The sequence below is a fragment of the Anopheles moucheti genome, chromosome 3 (genome assembly GCF_943734755.1).
Source record: "Anopheles moucheti chromosome 3, idAnoMoucSN_F20_07, whole genome shotgun sequence".
Classification (NCBI taxonomy): domain Eukaryota; kingdom Metazoa; phylum Arthropoda; class Insecta; order Diptera; family Culicidae; genus Anopheles; species Anopheles moucheti.
In genome coordinates this window covers 25,011,194-25,036,389 of record NC_069141.1, presented here as the reverse complement: position 1 = coordinate 25,036,389, position 25,196 = coordinate 25,011,194, and the positions used below count along the sequence as shown (strand labels likewise).

The 25,196-nt window shown below is 44.7% G+C and overlaps 1 protein-coding gene across 1 annotated transcript; it reads right to left on the bottom strand.

The window, feature by feature from the left end:
- Nucleotides 1–773: 773 nt before the first annotated feature.
- Nucleotides 774–24,996, bottom strand: LOC128303226 (neurogenic protein big brain-like). The gene is made up of 6 exons (XM_053040104.1): nt 24,812–24,996; nt 22,092–22,258; nt 20,694–20,820; nt 2,417–2,624; nt 1,525–2,354; nt 774–1,421 (listed from the first exon to the last, which is right to left on the bottom strand). The coding sequence occupies exons 1-6, from the start codon at nt 24,994–24,996 to the stop codon at nt 1,127–1,129; spliced, it is 1,812 nt and encodes a 603-aa protein (XP_052896064.1). The 3' UTR covers nt 774–1,126.
- Nucleotides 24,997–25,196: the final 200 nt, after the last annotated feature.

Below are 25,196 nucleotides of genomic sequence, written 5' to 3'. Positions count from 1 at the left end.
GGGGGGGGGGGGAAACACAGTAAAAAGGGAAAGCACAAACAAAAGGGTTCAATCAATGGTACAGCCCTTATCCGTGTTACAGCCCTCTGGTGTTTTGAAACGGTTTCTATGCGCTGTACATATTTATTTGTGATTAACCTAGTAAAGATTGTAACACCTTTAACAAATTGTAGTACTCATCGAATTGAAGCTAAAATATATAACAAACTTTTCAATAAACTGTCGTCGCAAATGTTTTGTTATTATATTCATGTGAAAGAACCTGTGGTATGTAGTGACAATCAATTTATAAATTGATTTTAATTGTAAAACTTTTAAAATATTGTTTATATATTTTTCTATTAAGTACATATAAAACATTCCACAAATATTTTTAAGCAAAGAAGCAAAAAATTCGGAACAGTTTGATAAAATTTGTTGGTTTTTTTATACTACTCAAAAATCTGTTCACCATTTTCCCTCAATGTAACTGATCCCTAATTTGTAAATTGCAATATTTTGTGCCAAAAACAATGAAGATTGTATTAATTAAACTGCAAAACGTTTCAATTGGAATAATGCGCACTGTTCTACACTTTAAAACTGTCCTACGGATGTGAATCATCTTAAGCGCCTAAAGGTATGCAATGTAAACATTTTCGTCTTTAGAGCGCATTGAGTGAAATCGATCTTTCAGCGTATATTCATTTTTTCCTCGTTATTATTACGGATATTGTAAGAAGTTTTATTGTAAATCCAAATTCACACAAACGGTGGCAAGTTTTAACCATGATTACACTTTATTCACCATAAATTCTTAAAACACAGTGCATGTCAATACAATAGGTTTTTGGTTGGCTTTCGTTGCCTACTTCGGCTTATTGTTCAGTCTTCACCTACAACTCATACAGGAGCGGGTGACATGCTCTGGAACTGCCATAAATTACTACACTCTACGGGGCTTTCTGTGGATTCGTACTGTTTTTCCTTTCTTTATAAATAACATGCTTAGATGTCTAATAGGATCACTATCTGTAAATTGCGCGTGTGACAGCAGTACAACACACGCAAAACTTGTACACTTAACGACTACGACACGAGTTTCATTGGTGGATTAGACGATTTGCTGCAACGATACTTCACGCGTTTAGCTGCAGCTCATAAGCGGTGGCGGTGGAGGCGGCATGCTCGGATCGTGTATGACGACTCCCCGGTGGCCGTGCGGGTGTGGCAGCGTGCGCGAGCTTGACGCCGGATGCAGCAACGATCCACCGTAAGCACCGTGCTGGTGGTCACGCGTGGGCGGCGTATTGCCCTGCCCATTTCCGTGGTACGAGCCGTACGAACTGTCGTCCGAATGTGTCGAATGGATGCGCCGCGTGGCGGCGTACACCGACTCTGGCCGCTCGGTGCGGGTTAGCGTGTTGATGACCTTATCGCAGCTGAATTGGAAGGAGGAGGTTCAGAAAAGGGAACTATTCGTTAGATAAAAGAACATTGCGTCAGTTGGTGCGACATTAGGACGGTGCGCTCGGTGACACTTACCCGGCCTGCTCGTGTACATCCCGCAGCCCATCGGCGGAACAGCTGGGATTATTGCGTACGGAGTAGATGGGCTGAAACGCTTGGCCGGCTTCCGAGTGGCTCGGTCGGGGCGCTAGCTGCTGGGTAAGATGCTCCGCCAGTTGCTGCTGCTGTCGAACCGTATTGCGTAGCCCGTAGATACTCTCCGATCGTTGGTGGAGCTGGTTCTGCACGTTCTGGTTTTGGGTGTGCACATGGGGCTGCTGTTGTTGCTGCTGCTGGGTCACGCGCAGTGGGTATAGACTTTGCGCGGGAACCAATACGCCGGGGCGCAGTGTGGCCGTAGCAGCAACCGTGGCCGGGATCTCCTGATGCAGCGCCGTGTTACTCTTCGCGTACACCGACTGCGAGCGGTTCAGGTTCGAACGAGACATCTGCGGAGACTTGCCAAACATGGACTTGCTAGCGGCACCGTAGATGGGTTCCAGCGGTTCAATCTTTATGGTCGGCTGATCGCTGCTCGCGTACATACTATGGCAGAAGCGCGACGGCAGCGTACCGCTGTGATGGCGTGCGTTTTGGAACTTCCCCACGATACCTTGCGTGGCCGCCATCTTGCTCACGTCCACCGTGTAGTTGTTGGGTTCGTCGGCCGCGACCGCAGACACACTCGAGCTGTTGGCACTCTTCGCCTTGCTGCTCGACTTCTGCTTCGGTGTGAACACAAACTGATGTATCAGCCCAGCAATAATCCCGCCAAAGAACGGCCCAATCCAGTACACCCAATGGTTGTCCCATTTGTTCAGCACAAATGATGGACCCAAGGAACGGGCTGGATTAAGATAGGGCATCTGGAAGTTTACAATGCTTCTGTTAGTATAATGCGTCATTTAAAGGGTTTTCATCATGTTACCGATACGAAGCTGCACGCACTGTACGCCGCACCGATAGCGATCGCGGACGAGCCGAAGTACTTCTTGAAGGAACAGGTCGAGATGAGGTACGCTAGCACAACGATAAACGTCAGGATAAACTCGACCCCGAACCGCTCCCAGGGTGCAAGTTGTGCACTGTGCGAAACAGCCGCCTGAAGATTACCCTGATAACCCGGAACTGTTACGCTGCAAAGGAGAGAAGAAAATTGTATTAAACATCCGGAGGGAAAAATGTTTGTCAGGATTTATAGCAACCTCATCGTGGTTTAATTGCACGGAGGGTTGGTATGGGTCATTTGCCGAGATCGAGAAGGTAAATGCGGCTAAGCGGGAATTATCCTTTTTCTAGATGTGGCATGATTTGCATATTGGAAGATCAAACGATAATCAATGCTTATGAGGGCCATTGTGTCAGAAGAATCAATAAGCAAAACGGTAGCAAAATCTCCGATTCGGTTGATGACGCATCAGTTAGCGGCTTAAGCTGTTTTTTGTAAAATTTCTCTTACATAATAATCTTCTGGATATCATCCTCAACCTGTGCTCAATATCCGAACTGCTTTTAAAAGAAGCATACGGCGCAATTAGGCGTTCAATTCATACCAATTCTCCAACAACTGTGCCCACGGCGCGCAACTAGCAAACAGCCTTCATCCATCATCGTGGCTCGCCCACCGTCACTTGTCACGATGAAAAGTTTGATAAATCGTTCCGATATCCGGTTCTTCTGTTTTTTTGGTGATTGTGGGAGCGACAACAAGTGGAATTTAATTCAATTACAACACCGTAACACAACCTTAAAATTCATTACTCATAGAGCCAGTGCCCGGTTTGGCAAAGGGTCTGTGAGTCCTTTTCATTTTGTGGTTGCTGTGTGCGCAATTTTAGACTCTATTGTGCGTGACCGAACTCGGACAACTCGGAGGGTTGTACTGTGGTTAAAAATCCAATGAATAAGAGGGGATAGTTTTTTCTGTTGTTCCGAAAACCAGTTCCGATTTGCCAGAAGGTAAAGAGCGTACTTGTACAAGTTGCGTGTTATGCAATTTGAGGGCATCCTCCAGGGATGGGAAGTGGATTTTAAAGTTCATCGCTGTAATTGATACATGTCCAGACGGAGGGAGTTTAAACTGTTCCGGCTCACACCACAACCGCCAGTGTCGTAATCTGCGATCGGAGGATCAACAGTTCCGTTCTTCCTGAGCCTTCCCGATTCCTTCCCCTGCCACAGCATCCGAGGGGTGCGAGTTAACCTCATACAACCGGAGGGTTGTTGCCGCTGAGTGCGTCGAGGGATAAAATTGGCCAGGACGAGGGAATAGTACGAACAGTTGTTTGTTTTTCTGTGACCTCTGTTGCTGTTCGGAGGTTCGGAAACGGCGCTAGGGGCGCGATGGAAAAATCGCGGCGTGTGTTCGGAAGTGTGAATGTTGCCATTTTCCCCCTTTTTCAGCTCACCACAGACATAAAAAGCGGCACCGCAGTGGGTTTGCAGGTCAAAGCAGTTTGTTACACTTTTTTATGGCGATCGTCCACAACCGCCACGAGGGACAAGTGCGTCGTTATTACCACAAGCACACTGTTCCGTTTCCCACTCGACTCATCGGCCGGAAGTGCAGGACAAAAATTGGCCAATCGGTTTAATTTTGCAGCTTCCCGATGAGCAATCAATTTTAAAACCGCTGAAACTTTTACGATCACAATCAACAAAGACACGCTCTCTCTCTCTGTCAGGTTCACTCGCCAGTAATTGCACCGAAAGCGATCGAAATTGGAACGTTTTGTTACGACAAAACCATTTCGCTGCACAAAAACGACAATGTCCGGAATGGCATCGGATCCATCATGCTCGTCAGGCGTCTGTCGATGACTTGAAGTGCTCGAAGGATAATTGATTCGTTAGCTTGCTTCCGCTTCGGAGAACTTCCACCTCACACCAGCATTCTTCCAGCAGTGTTTCTTCCGTTCAAACCGCAACTACCTCGGCTTCTTCACATCTGTCCGGGAGTCCCTCCCGGAGCAGTCTTCCCATCCTGGACAATCCTTCCGCACTTGCCTCGGAAGGGCATAATTGTTGGCATATGCAGATGTTATTACCCGGCAATCACTTCCTCATTCTAACCCAATCGTGTGACTAAGCCACTCGACCGTCCCTTCCGATTCCGTCCGCTCGTCCGAAGGGCCACAGAAGAAGCAACAATAACAAACGGATCGGATGGAATACGCGGGTTGCGCCCACGGTGATTGTGGTTATTATTTATTTGCATATGGCACCACCAACACGGGTCTCACATGTTCGGCTAAAAGGATAAACCCTACAGGGAGGACACCCCGGATTTTTGGGCCCGGACTTTTTCCTTCTTTTGGGTGGAAAAGTGTATCATTTCCACGAGGAAAATCGGTCGGAAAACCCTCGCCAAACACCCAAAAAAGGAAGCAAACCATTTGGGCGGGCGACAGAGTGCAGTGTAGTCTATTGTTTGGCTTACGTTAATCAGCAAAAAGGACGAGTACGGTGGTGGGCCATAAAAAATAATCATCCTCCGAGGCCACTTGTTTCGCGAGAGATTTATGGCCATCGTTATGATCGGGAATATATTTCGATGCGTTTCGAGCAGGTTTTGTGAATGCAGCTCATTGCGCGCGAAGGTTAAGTGCGGCATGGGTGTTAATCTGGCACTCTTTTGTTGACGCAACGGCACGACGTAAGCATTCGGAATCGGAAGCGATTTTTTCTGTTGTTTGTGACACAAATAATACGCCGGTCGATTAAACACCGAGTAGCGAGGGCGATGCTTTCACTTGCCCCGTTCGACCCGTGATCATTGCAGCCAAATGTCGATATTTCTGTTGTTCTTGATGCAACCAGAAAACAATGTCGACATCGTTTGCGTTTCGAATCACGTTCAACCGGCTCGCAGCAGATCTTCCGGCGCCGGGAAGAAAGGAACGCCGATCACGTCAACAGCATGTCACCGAACCGGCAAGAACCGAACCATCAAGCATTCAGGCACGACTCACGGAATAAATCATCAGACTATTTCCGTTTCCGTACGAGTCGACTGACCCGCTAGCACGTGGCCTGCTTGGGACTTTCGCTGGGGAGTTTTAATTCTATTATTGCGAATGAAAAGAGGACAGTTTTGCCTATTTCATTAACAATTTGTTTGCACTCAAAATGACTTAATTGTGGCGAACCGCATGACGGAGCGAACCGTCCCGTATTTCTTTTGTTATTAGGAGACGTGTTTCTCCCTCCGCAGGATGGTAGCAAATCAACGACCGACATCGTTTTGCACAACCACAACCGCCAATTCAAAATCTTGCCTTTGCACTGCACGCAAATGCCGAGTAAAACCCGCAAGCAAACATACGTCCCATGCTGTGGGACGCATAAATTAGCAATAAAATTTAACAATTGCAACCTACACGCTTGGCAAAAGTGTACAGGAGTTTACGCGGAGAAAAACACATGTCCAAACCCGTACCATCATCATCAAGCATCGTATGGGAAACGGAAAATTGATCCGCCAGGCGTCCGAAAAGTTTTGTGACGGGAAATATGCAAATTGATTGCTTGCTGCACTGCAAAATTGCCGATGCAAAATTGCAGCTGACGATGAATGGACCGTTCGCTATGCTGTTTGGGTGCCCGTGGGAAAAATGAGACGCTCGCCCGGTTTCGCCATGTCGCTTTTCCTCGCAAAAGAAATGGAAAAGATGACAGAAGTGAAAACAATAGGCCAGGCACACGGATTGGATGGGAACATCCTGCATCCTTTTACGCGCTGGTACCGCAGCAACGGCGAAGCAATTGGTGCAAGGAACTGGACACCGCACATTAACTGCCGAACGACACACGCAACAACCAGCGCACTGGGTGCACTAATTGATAAGAATTTCATTAAACTTTAAATTTATTTCCACCATTTCGGTACACCGTTCATTTGCATTTTTTTTTGCCGTGAAATTATGCATTGATGGAGTAAACATTCGATGGAAGCAAAATGTCAAGAATGGATCATGCCACAGCACGCGAAGAAGATAAATGACGAAAAATGCAATGAGAAAAGGGCATTGAACCCTTTTTTCGGGTGCTTGGATCATAAACATTAAATGCATATATTATGTAGAAATTAATGCATATAAACTACGGTTGTGCGGTAATGTTGCACAAATTGGTTAATTTGACCGTGAAAACAGTTATTTCGGCTGTTGGTCCAAGTTTTGGGCGAATTATTTTTGGAAGTTTAAGAGAAAGTTTCGAATACTTCTGTGCAACGTGACAAGAATTTTAAGCTGAAGCGAAATATTTAGATGTTGAGAACTGGACTTTTCACTTTTTGGGTTTTATTTGCAATTCTGTATAAAGCACTCCCAACTGATCCATTCGTAATTTTGGAAAGCTTTAGACAAAATCGAATTCAACTTGCAACAGTTCGAGAAAGGTGCGAAAATTCTACATCAATCTCTTCATGGCCTACTTCGACTTTTAAAATGCAGAAATGGTTGCTACTTCACTACTTCACCTCAAATAATTTGCAATAGTTTGATAGAAAAACATATTTTGTAAATCGAATTCTTCGTAAAAACTTTTATAACTTCCCAAAATCATACACTAGAAGTTAATTTTATAACAATGGCTTCTCGTTTGCTATACTATTTTAATGTTACTGTTAATATTTTCTAATCTTTCATTAAAAGTTGATATACAGGTAAAATAAAATCTTGGAACCGTTTTCTATTTTCTATTTATATTTTCTACGTTGAAAATTGTGTATCAAAAAATAATTAAAAAATATATAAACAAATCAAATTCAAAACAACATAATTGATTACAAAAATATTGCATCGTAAATAAAATGCTACACATCCATAACTTATTTATCTTTTTTTACACTGATCTTCATTTGATTATTTATTGATCGAGTTCAAGTGCTACGCTTCCATAATGGGTGTGTATGTGTACTTTAAACACTTCCCTTTCGTCACTCAACAAAACAACCCCATTTATCGAAAGAAAAGTAAATAAGCACGCTCTACTCCCACGACGCCGAACAAAAAAGAGCAGGATCAAGGACACTTTAATGAGCATGTTTATGTTAAGATCGCGTTGCACGATCCCGATCGCAGACAGTAAAACAAACATCGTACTGCGGGTCACTCATTTCCACAGCACACATCGACGGGACGGGAACGGGACGATGATTAAAATATTGATCGATTGATCCAGACGTGCCATCCATCGGTTTCCATCCATCCTCGGTTCATCAAATCGCACGTAGGAAAACATATGAAATGGGTGCATTTCGGAGTGCACGTCTCCACCCGTCCACCCTAGCAAAAACGGAACGAGTGAGGGGGGAACGCATCTCAACCACGGCGCACGACAGGCAAGATGAGTACTTTTGCTCGAGAGCTTCTCTTTATTACTGAAAAACTATGTAGCACAACATCGTGCCGGTACGGTTCGTCAGTTCGATGATGGTCGGGCTTCTCGGGTGACAAACCGTAGACGAACGAGGCCTCATCTCGGTGCGTGTCAGTTGACAGACCGTTCCCGAAGAAACCTTTTCCGGCGGATGGGCACGGTGCCAGGCGTGCATAATTATGCGTTTTACTCAGCAACTGCAAATGTCCCCAGCATAATCGGGATGCTGCCTGGCCCGATGATATTCTATACTTCCGGATTGCTCATGCATGTTTTGCTGCACGGGGTTACATCTTACTGCCGCCCCTTCGCATTTTTGAGCGCGGTTCAAGTGGCACTCGTTGTGATTCGTTCGTTTTTTTCCTTTCTTCTTACTCAAATTATTCCTCCAGAAAAGTGTTGTTTTCCATCACAACCGACCGAAAAAGGAGCAACACCAATGTGTGAGTTTTTTTTTATCGAGAGAAAATGCACCACCGAAGGAAGTGTGCATTGTGCACTTTCAGCACACGTGCACACTTCCAGGCCCTATGCACGGTTGGGTGCATGTTGGGATTTCTTTTCCCTCCCCATTGTTCGATGCCTTGGGCATGCCGCCCCATGCACGTTGCTTCGGCCACCCTCAACCGCCCCCAGCCCCGGGATGTGCATTGTGTTTTTGTTTTGCCGAATGAAAAACGACACGAAAAATAGTGGAAGCAGTGCATATAAATATTTTCATCAGCAACATAATTCTTCCGAAATTCGGGCAGCGTCGAGATGGTTTTGCCTTCCCTGCGGAAGCGGTTCCGCTCGAGAAACGTTGCGGCGAATTGAGGTCGTTGCCATGCGTTAGTGCCATTTTCACACTTGCACTCGTTTCTTATGGAAATGCTGTATAATTTACTTTAGTTTTTGTGTTTTGCACTAGCAATGGAATGAAATGGAATGCGAATGTACACATCTCTAGCAAATGTACAATTGCGGACGGATTCTGTACACTAGTGAGTTCTAATAAGGTTTAATATTATCGGAACGGAACAGAATCAGGTTATTTTTTTTAAAGGAACAGAATGAAACTAGAAGGTTCGTTGAACCTACCTCCACGAGAAAATTTAAATAATCCTTTATGATATGATATGATATGATTTTTACATATTCGTCGCCATTTTTAAACATTTAAGTTTCATTTACAGTTTGTGTTTTACAAACAGTTTTGAATGTAAATTTGTTACTATGAATCCTTCACAATCTATAACGATATTTTTTATGAGAGCTCTGAAAACGTTATTTAATAGATGTAGAAATTTTAACAAACAAACTGAAGAAGTAAGGAAATGAATGTTATGTCAAGATCGCATGATCTTTTTTAAAAATGTAAAAAATACGACGTATATTAAACGATGTAATATTCGTATCGAACGCAACTACAACCATTCACGACCATTATTTTTTTTATAAACGTAACAACATGATTGGTTGTTGTAATGGTTTTCTAAAAAAGGGTATCAATTTTGAATAAGATCATTAAAATTCATTTAGTGTCCAAAGACCTTGAAACTCAAGGAGCTTGGTTGGGAAATTTTAAAGCGTCCACGGAATAGTTCAAATATATCACCAAATAATTACCATCATCATTCTAAATGAAATAAAATTTCGATCACGAGAAGATCGCGAATTAGCCAATAAAGGACGAGACTTTTATGAATGAGGTATAATGAAGAGACCTTTTAGAATGACAACAAAGCGTACAATAAAAATTACTGCTTCTTCATTTAAATTTTCTTTTTCATTCGTCTCAACTTTGCATTATTTCAGTTTTATAGATAACTTTAACTTTAACAATCAACCTTTAAAAAACAAGCGATCGTATGTATCGGACGGTAAAAGTTATTCAACATATTTCGATCAGGATATATAAATTTTAATAAGAAACACACCAAGGGAAGTATAAAATATTAAGAATGTAAATGTAATCAAAATGCATGTTGTGGTCATTTTACTGTTCCAAAAAAGGTACTTATCAACGTACATCTCTTCCCTTTCGCTCGGTCGCTTGGTTACAAACTCGCGTGATGGACAGACCGCTCATCGCTGCAACCCCCAAAACGCACCCTCCGGTTCCCTCAGAACCATCCTTTGGTGACGTCGACTGCATTCGAACATGCCAGTGGCACCTTGTTCTGGGAGCTAATGATTATTTACGAAAGAAAGTGGCTTTTCTCCATTAGATTGCCGTGCTCCGTAATGCATTACGATCGACCCCCGGTAAGGTGCATCACTCGCTCGCACGGACCCATTAACGTGCAGTTATGATGATTATTGCTTTGGCCGTACCCGGGACAACCTGAGCACACACGCGCTCCTCAACCCGATCGTCCGGTTGCGATAAAAAAAACAGCCCAGCAGAAGCCCAAAACGTACCACGAGGTAATTACATTACGTTTTCGGGTTTACATTTGCTGGCCGGTTCGGTTTTTTCGGAAAAGAAAAACGGAAGGATAAAAATACACACACTCGCACTGTCCATTCCTTCGTTGCTTCATTCCATTGCGTTTGTTTTTCACTTTTGCTTTTGGTGGGTTTATAAAAACGTGGAATACGAAACACACGCGTACAAAGCGTGCATGAAAAATGAATAATGCGCACACCGGCGATGGACACGGAGGATGTGGCCGTGCAGGTGTCACCAGCAACCGGAACCATTTTCGTTGGCTATCAACATCCGCCACAAGACGATGGACCCGTGTCAAAATGGGTCGGACACATTTCACTTTGGACCGGATTGGACACCATCCGCCCATCCTGGTTCTTGCAGTTTGACCGTCAAGGAGTATAAGAAAAGCAACACACTCCTTGTACCTGTACCAAGAGACGCTTCCTGCCGTAGGTAGCTCTTGCCCATCGCACATTATTTACTTTTCAGCACTTTCGTCCATCATCATCGTTTTGACCGGGACCGGGAGCTACTTCACGCAGCCATGATCTCCACGTGTTTCGCGAAAGCGCTTCCTGCATCCCGATACACGCGCACCGATCTGTGCGTCGACCAGGAAGATGAATGGTGTTGGATTACTTCGCCTGTCGCACGAACGCTACCGGATGAGCCGCTTCCGGGTGTGTTTGGCAGGGCACGGGCTCGAAACGCACACGGGCGAGCTTGAGCAACTTGTTCGGTGCTTGCTTCCGCTTTCTCCCGGTATGAGGAGTTGTAGTATGTTTTTTTGTTGTTCATTCATTCCTTAATCTTCCCGTACCGTTCTTGACATACTTCCACATCGCACCGGCGGAGAACAACAAAAACACACTCTCTGCCTCGGTTCAATGATAACCGTTTTTACATACGGACTGATGTGTTGTGTAGCACCTGGTCCAAAGTACCTCATACGACCGTGTGTTTGTGTGTGTGTTCCTTTTTTATAATTATTTCTGCATTTTTTCGCTAGTTTTGTGGGAAATAAAAAAAAGGATTCTCATTCCAGTGGTGGCCGACGCATGCTATCCTTCTTGGCTTACAGCCAGGTGCTGGATGCTGGAACACCGCACCGGTGTTTAGTGGCATGTTGCACACACACAGGAAGAGGATGCTGGATTTAATAACAACAACCTGACGTTGTTGAAACATAAAACTCCCTATATGCCCTAGTGTTTAAGTTTTTTAGAGCATTAGAGCAATAATTAAAATTCTACAAAATGTGGAACATTGCCTTGGAAAACCTAATTCTGCAATTGAAAATATTTTCTTGCCGAGGCAAATATGAGTTTGAATTCTGAGTCCGAGTTCTGATGTGAAATCTTTTTGATCACTTAAATCGTTGATCTTAGATTTGACCTGGAGTATAACAGTAAACTTTACGGAGCATCATCATAAAAAAATCAAAAGGATAGAAAATGCTACAATTGAACCATTTAAAAGAAAAACGATTTATTAAACAAGCTACACAAAATGTGGGATAAGATCAGTGGGACTTTGTCCAAAAAGTAGTTGATTGATTTATCATTAAGGTTTTGTTATACTAAATAAGTATGGCACTAATAATGCTGCTTTATCCGCTCAGTAAATCAGTGGAATCCATTCATACATCATTTTTTATAAGCTCAACAATTTCAACATGCATTGAAAAACGATCCCCGAAATGACTTATGGTTCCATTAAAGTATGCTTTAATTGAGTTTGGGGAAAACGGCCGAACCGAACGGGGAAAAAACTATGTCTGCACATTGGCTGCTGGCTGGGAAAATCATGACTACCCCAAGTACGGCATAAATCATACCACAACTCACCATCCAGTGCGCCATCCAACTCCAGCCGATGATGGAATTTGAGAATTTTTTGAAAATTAAATTGAAACCTAACAACGACGCACACAGCGTACCAGTTGCGGCAGTTGGCATCGTGCAGCAGCATTCCAACAAACTTCGTAACATCCCGGCAGATGTGTTTGCTGTGGCGGTTCCATTATTTATGCCTCGACTGTGTCATATAAAAAAAACATTCTGTCCAACTCACACAAAAACCACTCCACAACGCGCGCCTTGACATAATGCGTGTGTGTGTGTGTTTTTAGCTCACAAAATTAGTCTCTTCAATTTCGACGACTGTTAATAGCGCCGGAAAAGGATGGGTTTAGCTTTCTACGCAATCCATTCATTTTAACTCTCCCGTGTTAATCCTCCCTCGTAAGCTGGGGTAATAGTAGGCCAGGAAAAAAAAACCTACACCTTCATAGCGGTGTAGATGATTTGTCTTTCTCCTGTGGAGACTTTTTTGTCTCATCCCTTCCCGGCATGTCTCACGTTATATTTCTACACATCTCATGCACTGACAGCAGATGATCACCTTCATCCTGCTCGGCTATGAAAGGAAACTCATAAGCGATGCAGCTTAACCTTTCACATTTCTACCACATTACATTTGCTGCAACTTTACACTGTAAAAAACGAAAAAACGAGTGAAGGAATTGAGCTTCCTTCATGAGGACGAGAAAATCTTAACCCCGAAAAGAATTAACCGAGGAAAATATAAAGAGGGTCGGGTATTTTTTTCCCCCGAGCACTCTTTTTATTCCAACCCTTTCTTCCTCTCTCTTACTCTTCGTTTTGGGTGCCATTCCACGTGGCAGGAAATATTTATTAATAGTTCAGGATCTCCCAGGTTCGGAACCCATTCACCAGTGCCGGGCGCTACCAGCATGCCGCATCTATCGCATCTTTAAGATGTTACTACACCCGAAAATAGGCAGCCATAAGCACGGACACGGAGGAAGCTGCTAATGATATCCAAGTAGCACCCGGCCACGCGCACATATCAATCTAGATCATCTCCGCCCGAAGTGCATTCCGCTGCACGTTTCGGGTTATCTCCTTTTAACCCCGCCGCTTCTCATCATCAGCTGGGTTCGATGGCTCGAGAGGTGGTAGTCAAATTTGATGAAAAAAGTGCTGCATGAAAAGCTTCCTTTCCCGGCCGGGGAGGAATGTAATCTACTGCAGTCTACACACCAAGAGTCTGCTTCCGCTTGGTGTGAATGGTGCATAATGTGCTGTTTAGTGAACGGATGAAGAATTCTGATCCTGGTAGCTGCTTTAGGCGGCTTTTATAATATGTTATCGTTATTTGTTGATACGAGCAACGTGCTTGTGATACGAGCAACGTGCTTGTGATACGAGCATCGATATCAAATCTGTTCAAACATTGCAAGAATTGCAAGAACCTAGCAGTCGGACTTTTGGGTATAAATTTCATACATTAATATTAGACAACCGCCCAAGGATATTTAATGCTTAATATTTTTCAATTTTTAATATATAATTGTTAGTACCAGGATCAGGACTTCATATTTACAGAGGAGAGCTTTAGTGCTATTAAAGCTTTAAAGAGCCAAGACTATTTTGTAGTTAAAATTGTTGAGTTGCTCGACTCGAAAATGTTCATCAAGGCGTTCAGGACATCGCTAATCGGGATCCCTTCTCAATGTGGAATTCTCGGCAATGAGAAGGCAGATTCACTGGCCAAAACAGGCGTCAGAGAAGGCCCATGTCCCCCAGAAAGGTCCAGAGATGGCCATTCGGAGGATGTCCTGACTAATATCAATCTGGCAGAGACAAAAAGTGTTGCTGTGGGGTCGGATTCCATGATGTGGACCATCCTCTGTGGTACTGCGTGGAATTCGAAACCGCCAGACCCTCCATTATACCAATACGAGATGTTTGGCTTGTAGGAACATGGAGTTCATTAGGCTTATCTTGAGGTCTACTCCTTTGAGTCCTATCACAGTAGTCCTTTGTATCCTTCTCCAATTTCTGGTTTATGTTGTATTGTCTTTGTCCATAAATGTTTTAGGTAGTGCCACATTAAGCCGATGAGGGAACAGTCGACTTAATAATAATACGACGAAAGCCGTCACAGTGGATGAAATAAATAATAATTAAATACCATAATTTTAGATAATAACAAATTGGAAATAAGAATCAAAATGGAACAACAATTCTCGAGTTTTTCAACAAATGACTCAGGCAAAAGTCTGCGACTATTAACATAAATTGAAGGTACATTTACTTCTAATTACACAACTAATGCTTGAGAAGAAATCCTGGTATTCGTTTACGCAAATCAGTGCATTCGCTAATAGGATAATTATTTTTAGAACATTTAATTAAACTTGCTACGGATATTAACCTTGAAGTCTAGCGAACATCTCTGAACACCACCGAAATGTCACTGCAAAACAAAAACAAAACAAACAAACAATTCTCTACCAAAAAACCACTCAAACCATGCTTCCAGTACCCGTAAGAGACTTGATTTTTCCCTTGAAAATTCTTTGTGTCTGGGCTGGGCAGACAAATGGAACAAACGTAGATCACCCGAGCAACGCACCCGTACTGGCAGGCGCGCGAACATGGCGAGTTAATTTTGGCAGGATATTCATGCGTGACATCGTGTGGTGGCGCAGCGTGCGACGGCACTGCCGAGACTGTACTGTAGCACCGTGCAGCATGGGTTTTATTTGTATTTCATCTTCGCCGAATGAAACATGGCACAATTTTTCCGCCACAAATTCCCTCGACAGGGACATACGGGCACCAAATACGCGCACGCGAGTTTGCGAATCGTAAAGTACAAAGAGCATTGTTCCGTTAATGCATCGTTGGAAGGTTTTATTATTGCTGTTAAAAGCTTAGATTTAGCGCCAGCGATGAGAAGAAAGCATAGATGGAGATTGTGTAGAAATGAAATTTGGAGGTTTAATCTTCACAGATTATAGATTTTTTTCATACAAATTTAAAAGTTAGTAAGATGCTTGAGAACACGATTAAAGATCAACAAATGGTCAGAACGATTTTCACGAGCTTCAAGGTTTCAATGTCGGATTTCGAACAGATTAACACCTCACCGGAAGTCAAACGACTGGATTATCCCGAAACTGACACTTATTGATCGGATTATCTTGGAACCGTAACTTTAAAGATCCATTTCTGGAACATCATTCGGACAGGCTAGATTTCAGTTTACATTTCCTTACTCCACTCTCAGACATTCATCTTTCTCAGTACCCGTCCGCTAGTATTGTTCGAATAAATGTGATATTAATGCGGTTTGGATGTGAGTTCGATTTGGCGCCAATTCCACCACCGCACCAACAATATACTGCAACAACAAAGCCACAGAACAAACAAAAAGGAAAAAAAAACGGTACACCCCATTGCCTTTTGTCTGGGCAGACAGACAGGAGCCATCGACGCTAAACATGCGACCAGAATTGCATTCGTGCCGCATCAACCGTACAGCGTTGTATCGTTCACCGGGAAGATTAAAATCCATCGGCGCCATCGGGATGTTTACAATGGTCGTTTAAGCCCAAGGGTCCTACTGTTTACTTTTCACACCGAATTGAGCGCAAGGTCACCGGTACCGGTTGCGTCAAAAACCAAACCATTCAAATGGCCCAGTCCCGTAAGATGTTTGGCCAGCGCAATATGGGAAGGGCAAAATCGAAGATAGAACGTATTACGTCGTCAACTTTTGATCCCTGTTGCGTGCTGCTTCCTGGCGATCGTTCTACGAGGAGCAGATAGTTCCTTCAACCCTAAACAATCCCTATCCCAATGGTATTCCTATTGTGCTGCTCTGGGAAGGATGCTTCAGCCGAGATGGAAACCCATCCGTCCCATCTTTAGGGCTACCATTTTTTGGCGCTATCCATCTCCGCCAAAAGACGCCAGTGGAACGTAATCTAGCATTGCGATGCATTTTTCCACACCGTAGAAAATCTGTTTGTATGCTCGGCTCGAAAGAACAATGGCGCCCAGACCGGATCAGTGTGCGGCGTGTGGCGTAACCGGGGATGGCAAATGAAGAACCAGACAACGAAGGATCCGAGCAGCGAGCAGATGTTCGGAAATCGGAAATCCTCCTCCGAAGATGTTCGCCTACCATGCAACAGGCAAAGGATCGGATTTGATCGGTCGAATTTTCATGGTTCGAAGAAAAATGGCGACCAAAAAAAGCAAAAGGCAGACTCCCATGCAGAAGAAACGGTAACATTTGTGGTTCGCGCGACTGCGATGCTCGTCCCAAGATGCAACAGATTGAAACACGAAGATGGGTCCCATTTGGCCACGCATGACGTCCCGGCAAGACCTCCTGCGCATGTGAATCAAGCAACGTAGCGTAGGTTTCGAAGAATGGTCTCAAAAGCAATGAAAAAGAGAGAATCCATCAGCAAACTGTTGCGCATTCACCGAGAATCTGGGAACTTCGAAGCGGGTAAGTTGATATATACACACACATAAAGCAACACGCGCGTTTCAGGCCACAGATATTCTTCCGTGTTGCTCAACCAGAAACCACGCGAATGGTGAGAGCGAGCGAAATCTGACACCATCTGGACAATGCAAAACGATGATCGCGACGTTTCCAGCGTGGCAGCAAAAAAGGGCTTCTTGCCGTTCCTTTGAGGGTGGGAAGATTACGTCGAAGACGCTGGCATCCATCCACCGTAACACATGCCCGCTAACAAACCGTTTCGTAATCATGCTCACCTTTTGTTCGCGCGTCCACATGCGCATATCCTTGCTACCAAATGCTTTTCCCAGGGATTTTCCCACTGACAGATCCCGGGGGTCTGATCGTTTCCCGGGTAAAAACCCCTTTTTCGCTTTTCGCTGGTAGCGCTTAATCCTTTTGCTTTCGAACCATCCACTGGCCTATCCTTTTTCTTTCCTACGCTTTGTTCTATCGTCCTTCGGCTGTTCGGACACTTTTTATTCTGCATACAAGGGGAATATCCTAGAACCACCTGGCCATACAAATAGACTCCGGCCGGGAATCGGTTGATTGGCAAGCGACGCTATTGTTTAATTGTCCCGGCATCTACCTTTTCAATGCGACGAACTCTTCTAGCTCTAGTTCGGATTGCATTCAATTGCATCCGTACTCGAATGCATCCAGTCCACGTCACTATTGACAACAGTGGAGAAAGGAGTCTAAAACATCCTGCCCGATCGTGCCAGTTTGTCTACCGAATCCGATTGTTTGCCTCTAAGCCAACCAGCCAACAGCCAGCAGAAACGGGTAAAGGTGCAACAGATCGAGCCAATTGAAACCGGAGCAAACCGCGTAACCCAAAAACCCTTTGCGCCAAACGGTCCCGGGGCAGTTGCCAACTGTGCAATAAAAACCAACGTCACTAATCGGCGATTTGGGTTGCATTTGCATCTATTGTACTTATTGGGATTACTGCATGCAGATTGAATAATCAGCTGTAGGGGTTGACATATGCAGTTTGATGGACTTTATTGATCATACGGATACAAACGGAACGAGATCTTTAAATGCAAGGATCGAAAGAGCTCACGATCGTACCCGTATGTGTGCTTGATGCGTTTATGGAAATGACATTTTATTGCCTATACCTCTGTAAGTTTCCATGGAAACAGAACAGACCCTTTAATATCCCTTTTATTATTCAGTACGACACCTTCTTCATAAGCACAAGCATCAGAAGTGATCGTGAAATAACGAAAAATAACCCCTGAAGAAGTCTCAGCCACTGTGCAATATTTAATGAAGTATTCTATCTCTAGACGTAAAGAATAGCCACAATGTCCCAACAACCGATTCTACAAACCAACAGTGGTCAATCATTGCCACTGTGTCATCATCAATCTCGAACTTAGTCTACTGATCCTCTCAATCTGACATATTTGTTTTCCGACATCAATCGAAGAATTCAATCGAATTTTCCCCCTTCGAAATATCCTGAAGACGAGCAAGAATGCCTTTCCTTCCAAAGCTTCAACACCAAAGACACTGTCCATACGACAACCCCGGTGCGCAGCGTATCAGAACACATTGTATGCAGTCGCCGTTGTTTGCCAATATCGCTTCGGGCGCACGCACGAAAGCAATTCATCACTGCCATACCGGGTGCATCTTGAAGACGTTTCGCACAGGACGCACACGACCGGATGGACACATGCGGACATAAAGCATGGTAGCAAACGTGCAGCGAGCTGCATCATCATCATCATCATCATAATCGAAACGCACCCTGTACCACCCGGGGAGACACACTCCAAGCGCCGCAAGACGGTCCCGTACATGCCCGTACGTAGTGTCTGCCAGCAAACAATGTCAAAAAGCAACCACAAATGATGGCGAAGTGCGCAAAACTGGCACCAACAGTGGTCCGGCGGTGGCAGCTGCCGTGCGCCGAAAAGACTGTTGGCAGTGTTGCATTGTGCAGCAAAAAGCTGTGCGCCGAAAGTGTTTTGTTTTTGGTGATTTAGGATGTGCAGTAACTCACCCAAACCGAACCATCTTCGCTCTATTCGAATAGCGCTACAGCCAGGACACTCGTCAGATGGTAGATTGGTCAGAAAAAAAGGGAAACATTTTTAAAAATTACTTTCTCATCATTGAAAGATGGACGAAAAAAAAAACCAAAACAGACGCTCTTTGATTGAAACTTGCCTTCTCTAATGCTGATCCTGAGCATCTTAAGGCATCTCAGCACTCCTACAACATGCTTGCGGGATACCACGATGCACGATGGGAAAGAATCTTGATGCAAAAGACAAAAAAAAAACTAATAACGCCTTAAGAGCCCTTGCCGGTGGAACGGATGCGCAGATGGTATAGGACAGAGAACGCTCTCCAGGCATCCCTGGTAGAGACCCTAGAGGATCCTGAGAAGTCCGGCGAAGAATAGCTACAATGTATGCAAGCATGCTGCAGGAACTTCCGTTCGTTGTTTGGAAAAATCAAATCGTAACCATTGGTTGGTCTGCGTCTCAGCGGTAACATCCCGTTTCCGGCCCGTGTTTCTGCTGAGCAGCCGGTCCATCCAGACAATTGCAGCATATTTTAGTGCAACTGCTGTGGTGGCATGGAGGAAAGGATGATCGTGATCGAGATAGGTTGCAGGATATTTAGGACAAATCCTTCCGGTCTTAAGCAACTCAAGCAAGGTCCTTTCCTGCAAACAGGAAGATTCTGCTGTGGGAATTGTAGGAGATGTCCCAAATATGGATCAACTTCAACCGAAACATCTCCACACGATGTTTACCCAAGAAGAATCCTCAAACACCCCTGCTCCCTTCATCAGGCCAGACTCTTCTTTTTTGTTGGAGTCTCTCGCTGCATGACCCCCTGCACACAGACGCTCGCTTGAACCGCATCGACTTCATCGGTGAAGCAGCTTAAACCCCCATATGCCCCCATACACGTTATCATCATTATCGAGCAGCCGAGCCGGCGCATGGCGTCACCAAGATGCCCCCAGCACGTTCTGGAATGGTGGCACTTAGGTTCGCAGTTTTTTTTTTGTTTTGCTCCCTTTCCTTTGTTGTTTGTCCATTCCATTCACGGCTCCATTGCTTTTGCGCCGAGTTTTCTAAACTTCCCCGGGCCAACCCCAACCGGTGCGGAGCATGTTGCACCGAAAGGTGCGCCACAACCGGGTCCACACACACACATCGGCGATGGTGGAAGCACCTGCCCCGGAGCAGCGCGCTCGCCTTTATCATCCATAAATTATCATCAGCAACAGGGGGCTCCACGGGCTGGCAGCGCAAATTGAGGTTATGCCACAAACACCGGGCACAACCGTACCGTGTATCGCTTCGGTTCCGTGCACACGCGCCACAAGTTGGGAGCACGTGCTACGTAAAGGGGGGGGGGGGGGGGGGGGGGATCATCATTTGCTGGTTGATTCTGTCGCCCCTTGCCGTACTATTTCCAAGTGTTTGCTTGAGTTGGCGATGGGCCGTGCGGTGTAAATAAGGAGCATCACGAGAAGGAAGTTGGTGGTGGCATCCGGTTGGTATGGTTGGGATTTTTTAGCAAAAACCACCTCATGCACCTGGGGCGGCTCGGGCCGTTTGTCTCATAAACGGTGAGGTTTTCGATATAGCTTTTTTCATTTTGTATTTGAAGCTTGAAAAGAACCCCTTTCCGGGCAGTGGTAGAAATGCTACCAAGGGAAGGCACTCGAAAGGAAAGAGCAAAACGCCGTACAGTGGGAAGCCCTTTTTGTTGGTAAGGGGTAGAAATTTAATTGCTGTATTAGGTCAGTTTGGGGTCCCATTTTAGAAGGCCTTGACCTTGATCTTTTTCAGGTGGATCTTGTACCCCTCCCCGATGTAGCCAGGTTGATTATTGTCATAATCAATGAATTATTTGTCCTAACTATCTTCTCGAATTCCACAATAAGTTACGAGAAGCTCAAAAATTCCTCACGAATTTCCAAAATAAATTAAAGTATTTAATCTATGGTCTAACAAAAAATAGACCTGCACTGTCGGTCTCTTAAACCTAGCGAAAGGATAGCATTACTTACCCGTACAGCATGGCAGCACCGGCAATCGATCCACCGCACTGGGCCGTTATGTAGAGGATGGCACGGAGCGCTGATATCTTTCGTGTCACCGCCAGGGCCATGGTGACAGCTGGATTTATATGTGCACCTAACCAGTGAAAAGGGGAAGGGAGGGGGGGGGGGTTGAGAGGGAGGGAAAGAAAACAGAACATACAGTCACATACAGGCGGAGATCGCATTGCATTCAAGCATTGCAGCATTACCCGTCCGGTAACGGTCAGTTGCAAAAGATGCACGGTTTTATGCACTTGTTGATTTTGAACATCCCCCATTTATGAATGTTTCCCTTTTGCTGTTTCGCTTTTCTTTTCTTTTTTTTTTTTTGTTTGGCCCACATGCACACGTGCCCGGCGCAGCTGGCGAATAGCTGGCCGGCGCTTCAGTAATCAATTCCGGCAATTGCATTGCACGGTGTATCGTCAGCAGCAGACACACACTGGCCTCATTCTCGGTGCCCAGATGCAGTTTGATATCTCCCCGCCAGAGCGATCGATATCTTGGTCCACCGGAAAACTGTCCCCTCCCCTCCCCAAACACACACTGGCACAGAACGAATCGGATGAAGATATTATTTACCGATAACAAAAAAAAAATGCCAACCGCGATACCGCGAACGGATAATTATTGGTTGTGTACGGGGTGGGGTACAATTGCAGGAACTACAAGCAAGAAGCAAGACAAACACAACAACAACAAAAAAGGTAAATAAAATCGATAAAATATTGCAGGCTTTTGTTTTCCAATTTGGGGTCCTTCCGCTCATAATTACACTAGCGCGGGGCTGCGCACTGGACGGAACCAACCATAAATTGTGCCCATCCAGATCCATGCTGCCAGTGACACAGCTGTGGTAAATGACTTTCGAGCAACCCGGAGCGAGTGTGGGCGAGAGTGAATTAATAAATTACCACCAAGGCAACCAAAGGCTCGAATGGTCGAAAAACAACAAGGAAAAGCTGTACTGTGCCGCCTAGATAAACACTGGAACTTACTGCTTTGCACGGCAAAGAATGGTTTTTATTTTTTTTACATCGTAATTAAATGGACTGTTGCTAGAATATATTGCTCGAAGTAAAGTGAGCATCTTCGTCTAGTGCTGATTGCTACCCAACCCGAAAGATGCGTCGAGTTCAATTTGTTATTCTATTTTATGTAGATTTGTTAATTTATGTTGGGAATTTCATATTGACATGAAATTAGCCTTCTACCCGGCAAAGGGATTCCTTGATTTATCGACTAAAAGAAGAAAAAAAAATCATAACCTCCCCCCTTAACCGAAGCGCCATTTCGTTGGGGGAAATTCCCCTTTTCCTCCCTTAAGGTGCAATGCTGGAATGCTTTTATCGCACCAAAACTTACCTGAGACGTGCAGAAAGCACTGCGTCAGTACGATGACGATCAGTCCGGAGGCGAGCGATGTCGCTAGCAGTAGTGAGGAAACGCTCGCACCGACGCCCGCACCAGCAGCTGCACCGCACACGACAAACACGTAGAAGAACGATGCCAGGCACTCCGACGTGACCGATCTGGGGTTGGGAAGAGAACAACATTGGGTGAATTTTCGGTTTTTACTTTTGGCAAATCGTACGGTAAACATTTGCATTTCCGGTGGATGGTGTTGTTATCTGGCTGTAAAGACACGGTTGCATTTTCACACCAGCGCGCCAGCGACAGTGTTATGGTAGCCCACAAAAGGTGCATGTTTTACAAGACCCATGTTCTCCTTCCCTTTTGTATGCCTGTTGCTACCCCCGGGGAAAAACACACACAAATAAAACACGGCTACTAGGATTTTCCTGAGGATCTTAGACGAATACCTGAAATCCCACCATTATCATCCAAGATTGTTGCCCAGATGTTCGTGTCTGCTCGACCGGCATGATGATTCGGGGTGTTGAAGGACGAGGATGATAAATTCTTTATTTCCCCGGCGCACAAAAGGGAAACCACCCCGCAAAAGAAACGAACTGCATCGATCATGGCCGCTGTCGCACTGTTTGAACAACACGCATCCGATGCGATGCGGCCGAGAATGGGTGATGATGATGTCCCCTTATTATTGTGGACGATCATTAAGATCTCCGTTGATAGCCAAACATGCAATAATTTCTCGCACTCAGCAGCGCATTGGGGGTGAAAATTGGCAGTGCTCGCTTGCACGAGGAGGGATTTACGACTGGGAAAACATTTTCATGGCTTGCTAGGATGCATCGGACAGTTACCGTTTGCCTAGCTTCATTCGCTCGGGGAAAGATGGACCCGCTTTGGGGGAGGTCTGACGAAAATTCCATAAAATCGACACCACAAGGTCAACCGTTTCCAACTAGGGGGGAGCGCATGGCGCGCTACCCATAACGACAGATGATTTGTTTCGATGGCCGCACGATCGTGCGCGATCTTGCAGGAGATGAAGCGAGTGTGCGTGTGTGCGTGTGTGTCATCTTAACGGTCATGGTGTTTTTTTTCTCACGTCCTTAGTTAGAGTTTATTTTAAGATATCCTTTAAACATTTTCGCCAAACTGGTATAACTGCTCGCCGCACACATTTGTTACACATCCGTCATGCATTACGATGGATTTTTTCTGTGTATTTTTTTGTTTTTGGGTAGATTGCGTTGTAGTGGTATGGTTGTTTGGTGTCGTTATGATTTTTTTCTTTGTAATGCTCCCTCCCGTACCCCAAAAACGCCATTACTCAAAAACAAGTTGAAGAAAAAAAATACGACACCGTATTGAGTTCCTCAGGTTTGCTTTCGAACCAGCAGAGCGTTTTTTTTTTTGTAATGTCACAGCTTCCAAAAAACAAAAAAGTTTCGAAGAAAGAGATGAACCATGAAAAGAAACACGATGCATGTTTTACGATGCAGATGTTTCCCGGGCCATACGGCATCTCGAAAGACGCGAAACCGTGCGCGCGACATCTTTACCGATTGCGCGTCAGCTAAGCCGAAAGCCGGTAAGCATCCGCTTTAAGGGGGGGTTGTATTTTAACGAACATGATCGTTTTTTGCTGTTTGTTGTGGGTTTTCTTAAGGACACGTTTGTCACAACGGAAGGTGCATTGGAAAATGCTTCGTACTGGTAAGAGCTCTTTGAGGCGAAAGTATTGTAGAGTTTTTGGTCTTGTTTTATTTTTGTTGTTGAACGGTAAGGAATGCAAAGAACTTTTGAAGTAATAACAAGGAGCTACTCAAAACCGGTTTTTCCAACAACGTACTTCTTAACGTTTAAGAAACATTATTCCTGAATGTTTTATAAAAAAGATAATACACAAAATAATGGAATATATTGAATAAATCAGCTACTCTCTGAAGGAAGTGTACCTCGTGTTAAGTCTTTTAAAAACTCCCACTTTAAACAATTTGTCGTAAGCTAAAATTCAATAAAATTAAAAACAGACAAACATTGGACACTAAACTCATGAAGCAGAGCGTTAAAAATACCCCTTAAAATACCTTTCATTGAAGGAAAATAGTTTCCTTTTGCCTCGAATACCAACAGCGTTATGTTATCTTCGGCCAACGACCGCGCCGCTGTCGATCATTGAGAGTGAAATTAAATTTTAATAGACCTATCATAACTTCCACGGAGTGTTGGGATGGTGTGGTGGAAAATAGTTTTTATTTTACTCAAGTGTGCATGTTCCAGCACCATTAGATATTTATTTCGGTAAGCCACACTTAAGCAACCCGGAGACTCCAACGGCCAGGCATTGGCGAGCCAGTGATCCGGTGAAGCGCGTCACCGATAGCATTGAAGAAGGCATGTGGGTGAAGGTGAGGGATAAAAACACACCGAAATACAACACAAGGCACACACAGAGCTACCATCATAACACTTGACTGCACCTTGTCCACATGCTGGGGGTGGGTATTCCGGGCGTTCCGGACGAGCGGAAATGATAATTGCCTGGTACAAGTGATTAATTAGCGACGTTTTGTGTCCCGGTATGGTTTTAATTGATTCTTTGAACGTGCTGTACGAGCCGGTGGGATGGTTTGGCAGAATTAGACAAGGAGAATGTTGATGCTGGACGAGCAATACCTGCCAGAAGCTTACAATCACAATGCGATACCCACCTCCATAGTTCCAGCGTGCGAAGTTCCTTGTGCATGTTGGCGCGTCCCTGCACGGAGAGCGATAGCTTCGGTCCGGGATCTTTGCGCAGCGTTTCCAACCGCTCGAACAGCTGGACGATGTGGAAGTCTATGTTTTTATCCATTATGTGACACTGTGGCTCCTCTGCCATCGCCGATTGATTCATTGTAAAGTGTGATAAATTAATGAGCAGCTAGTCACTGATGTCACTTGTGAATCCGTGTGTTTTTGGGGGTAATCACTGAACAAATTTAGCTTCACCTAGTACACAGAGCAGAGTTTAATCACTGTTGATACAATATTCACCACTAAACACCGATAAGCACTAGCATCCTTTCAGCACATTCACTGTAGCCACATAAGAGA

Bases quoted from the DNA above. Each gene is read 5' to 3' on its own strand.
- LOC128303226 (XM_053040104.1), bottom strand. From the start codon at position 24,996: ATGAATCAATCGGCGATGGCAGAGGAGCCACAGTGTCACATAATGGAT. The intron at 2,355-2,416 runs GTAACATGATGA...GTAAACTTCCAG, and splicing joins GTGCGTGCAGCTTCGTATCG to ATGCCCTATCTTAATCCAGC. The intron at 1,422-1,524 runs GTAAGTGTCACC...CTTCCAATTCAG, and splicing joins GATGTACACGAGCAGGCCGG to CTGCGATAAGGTCATCAACA.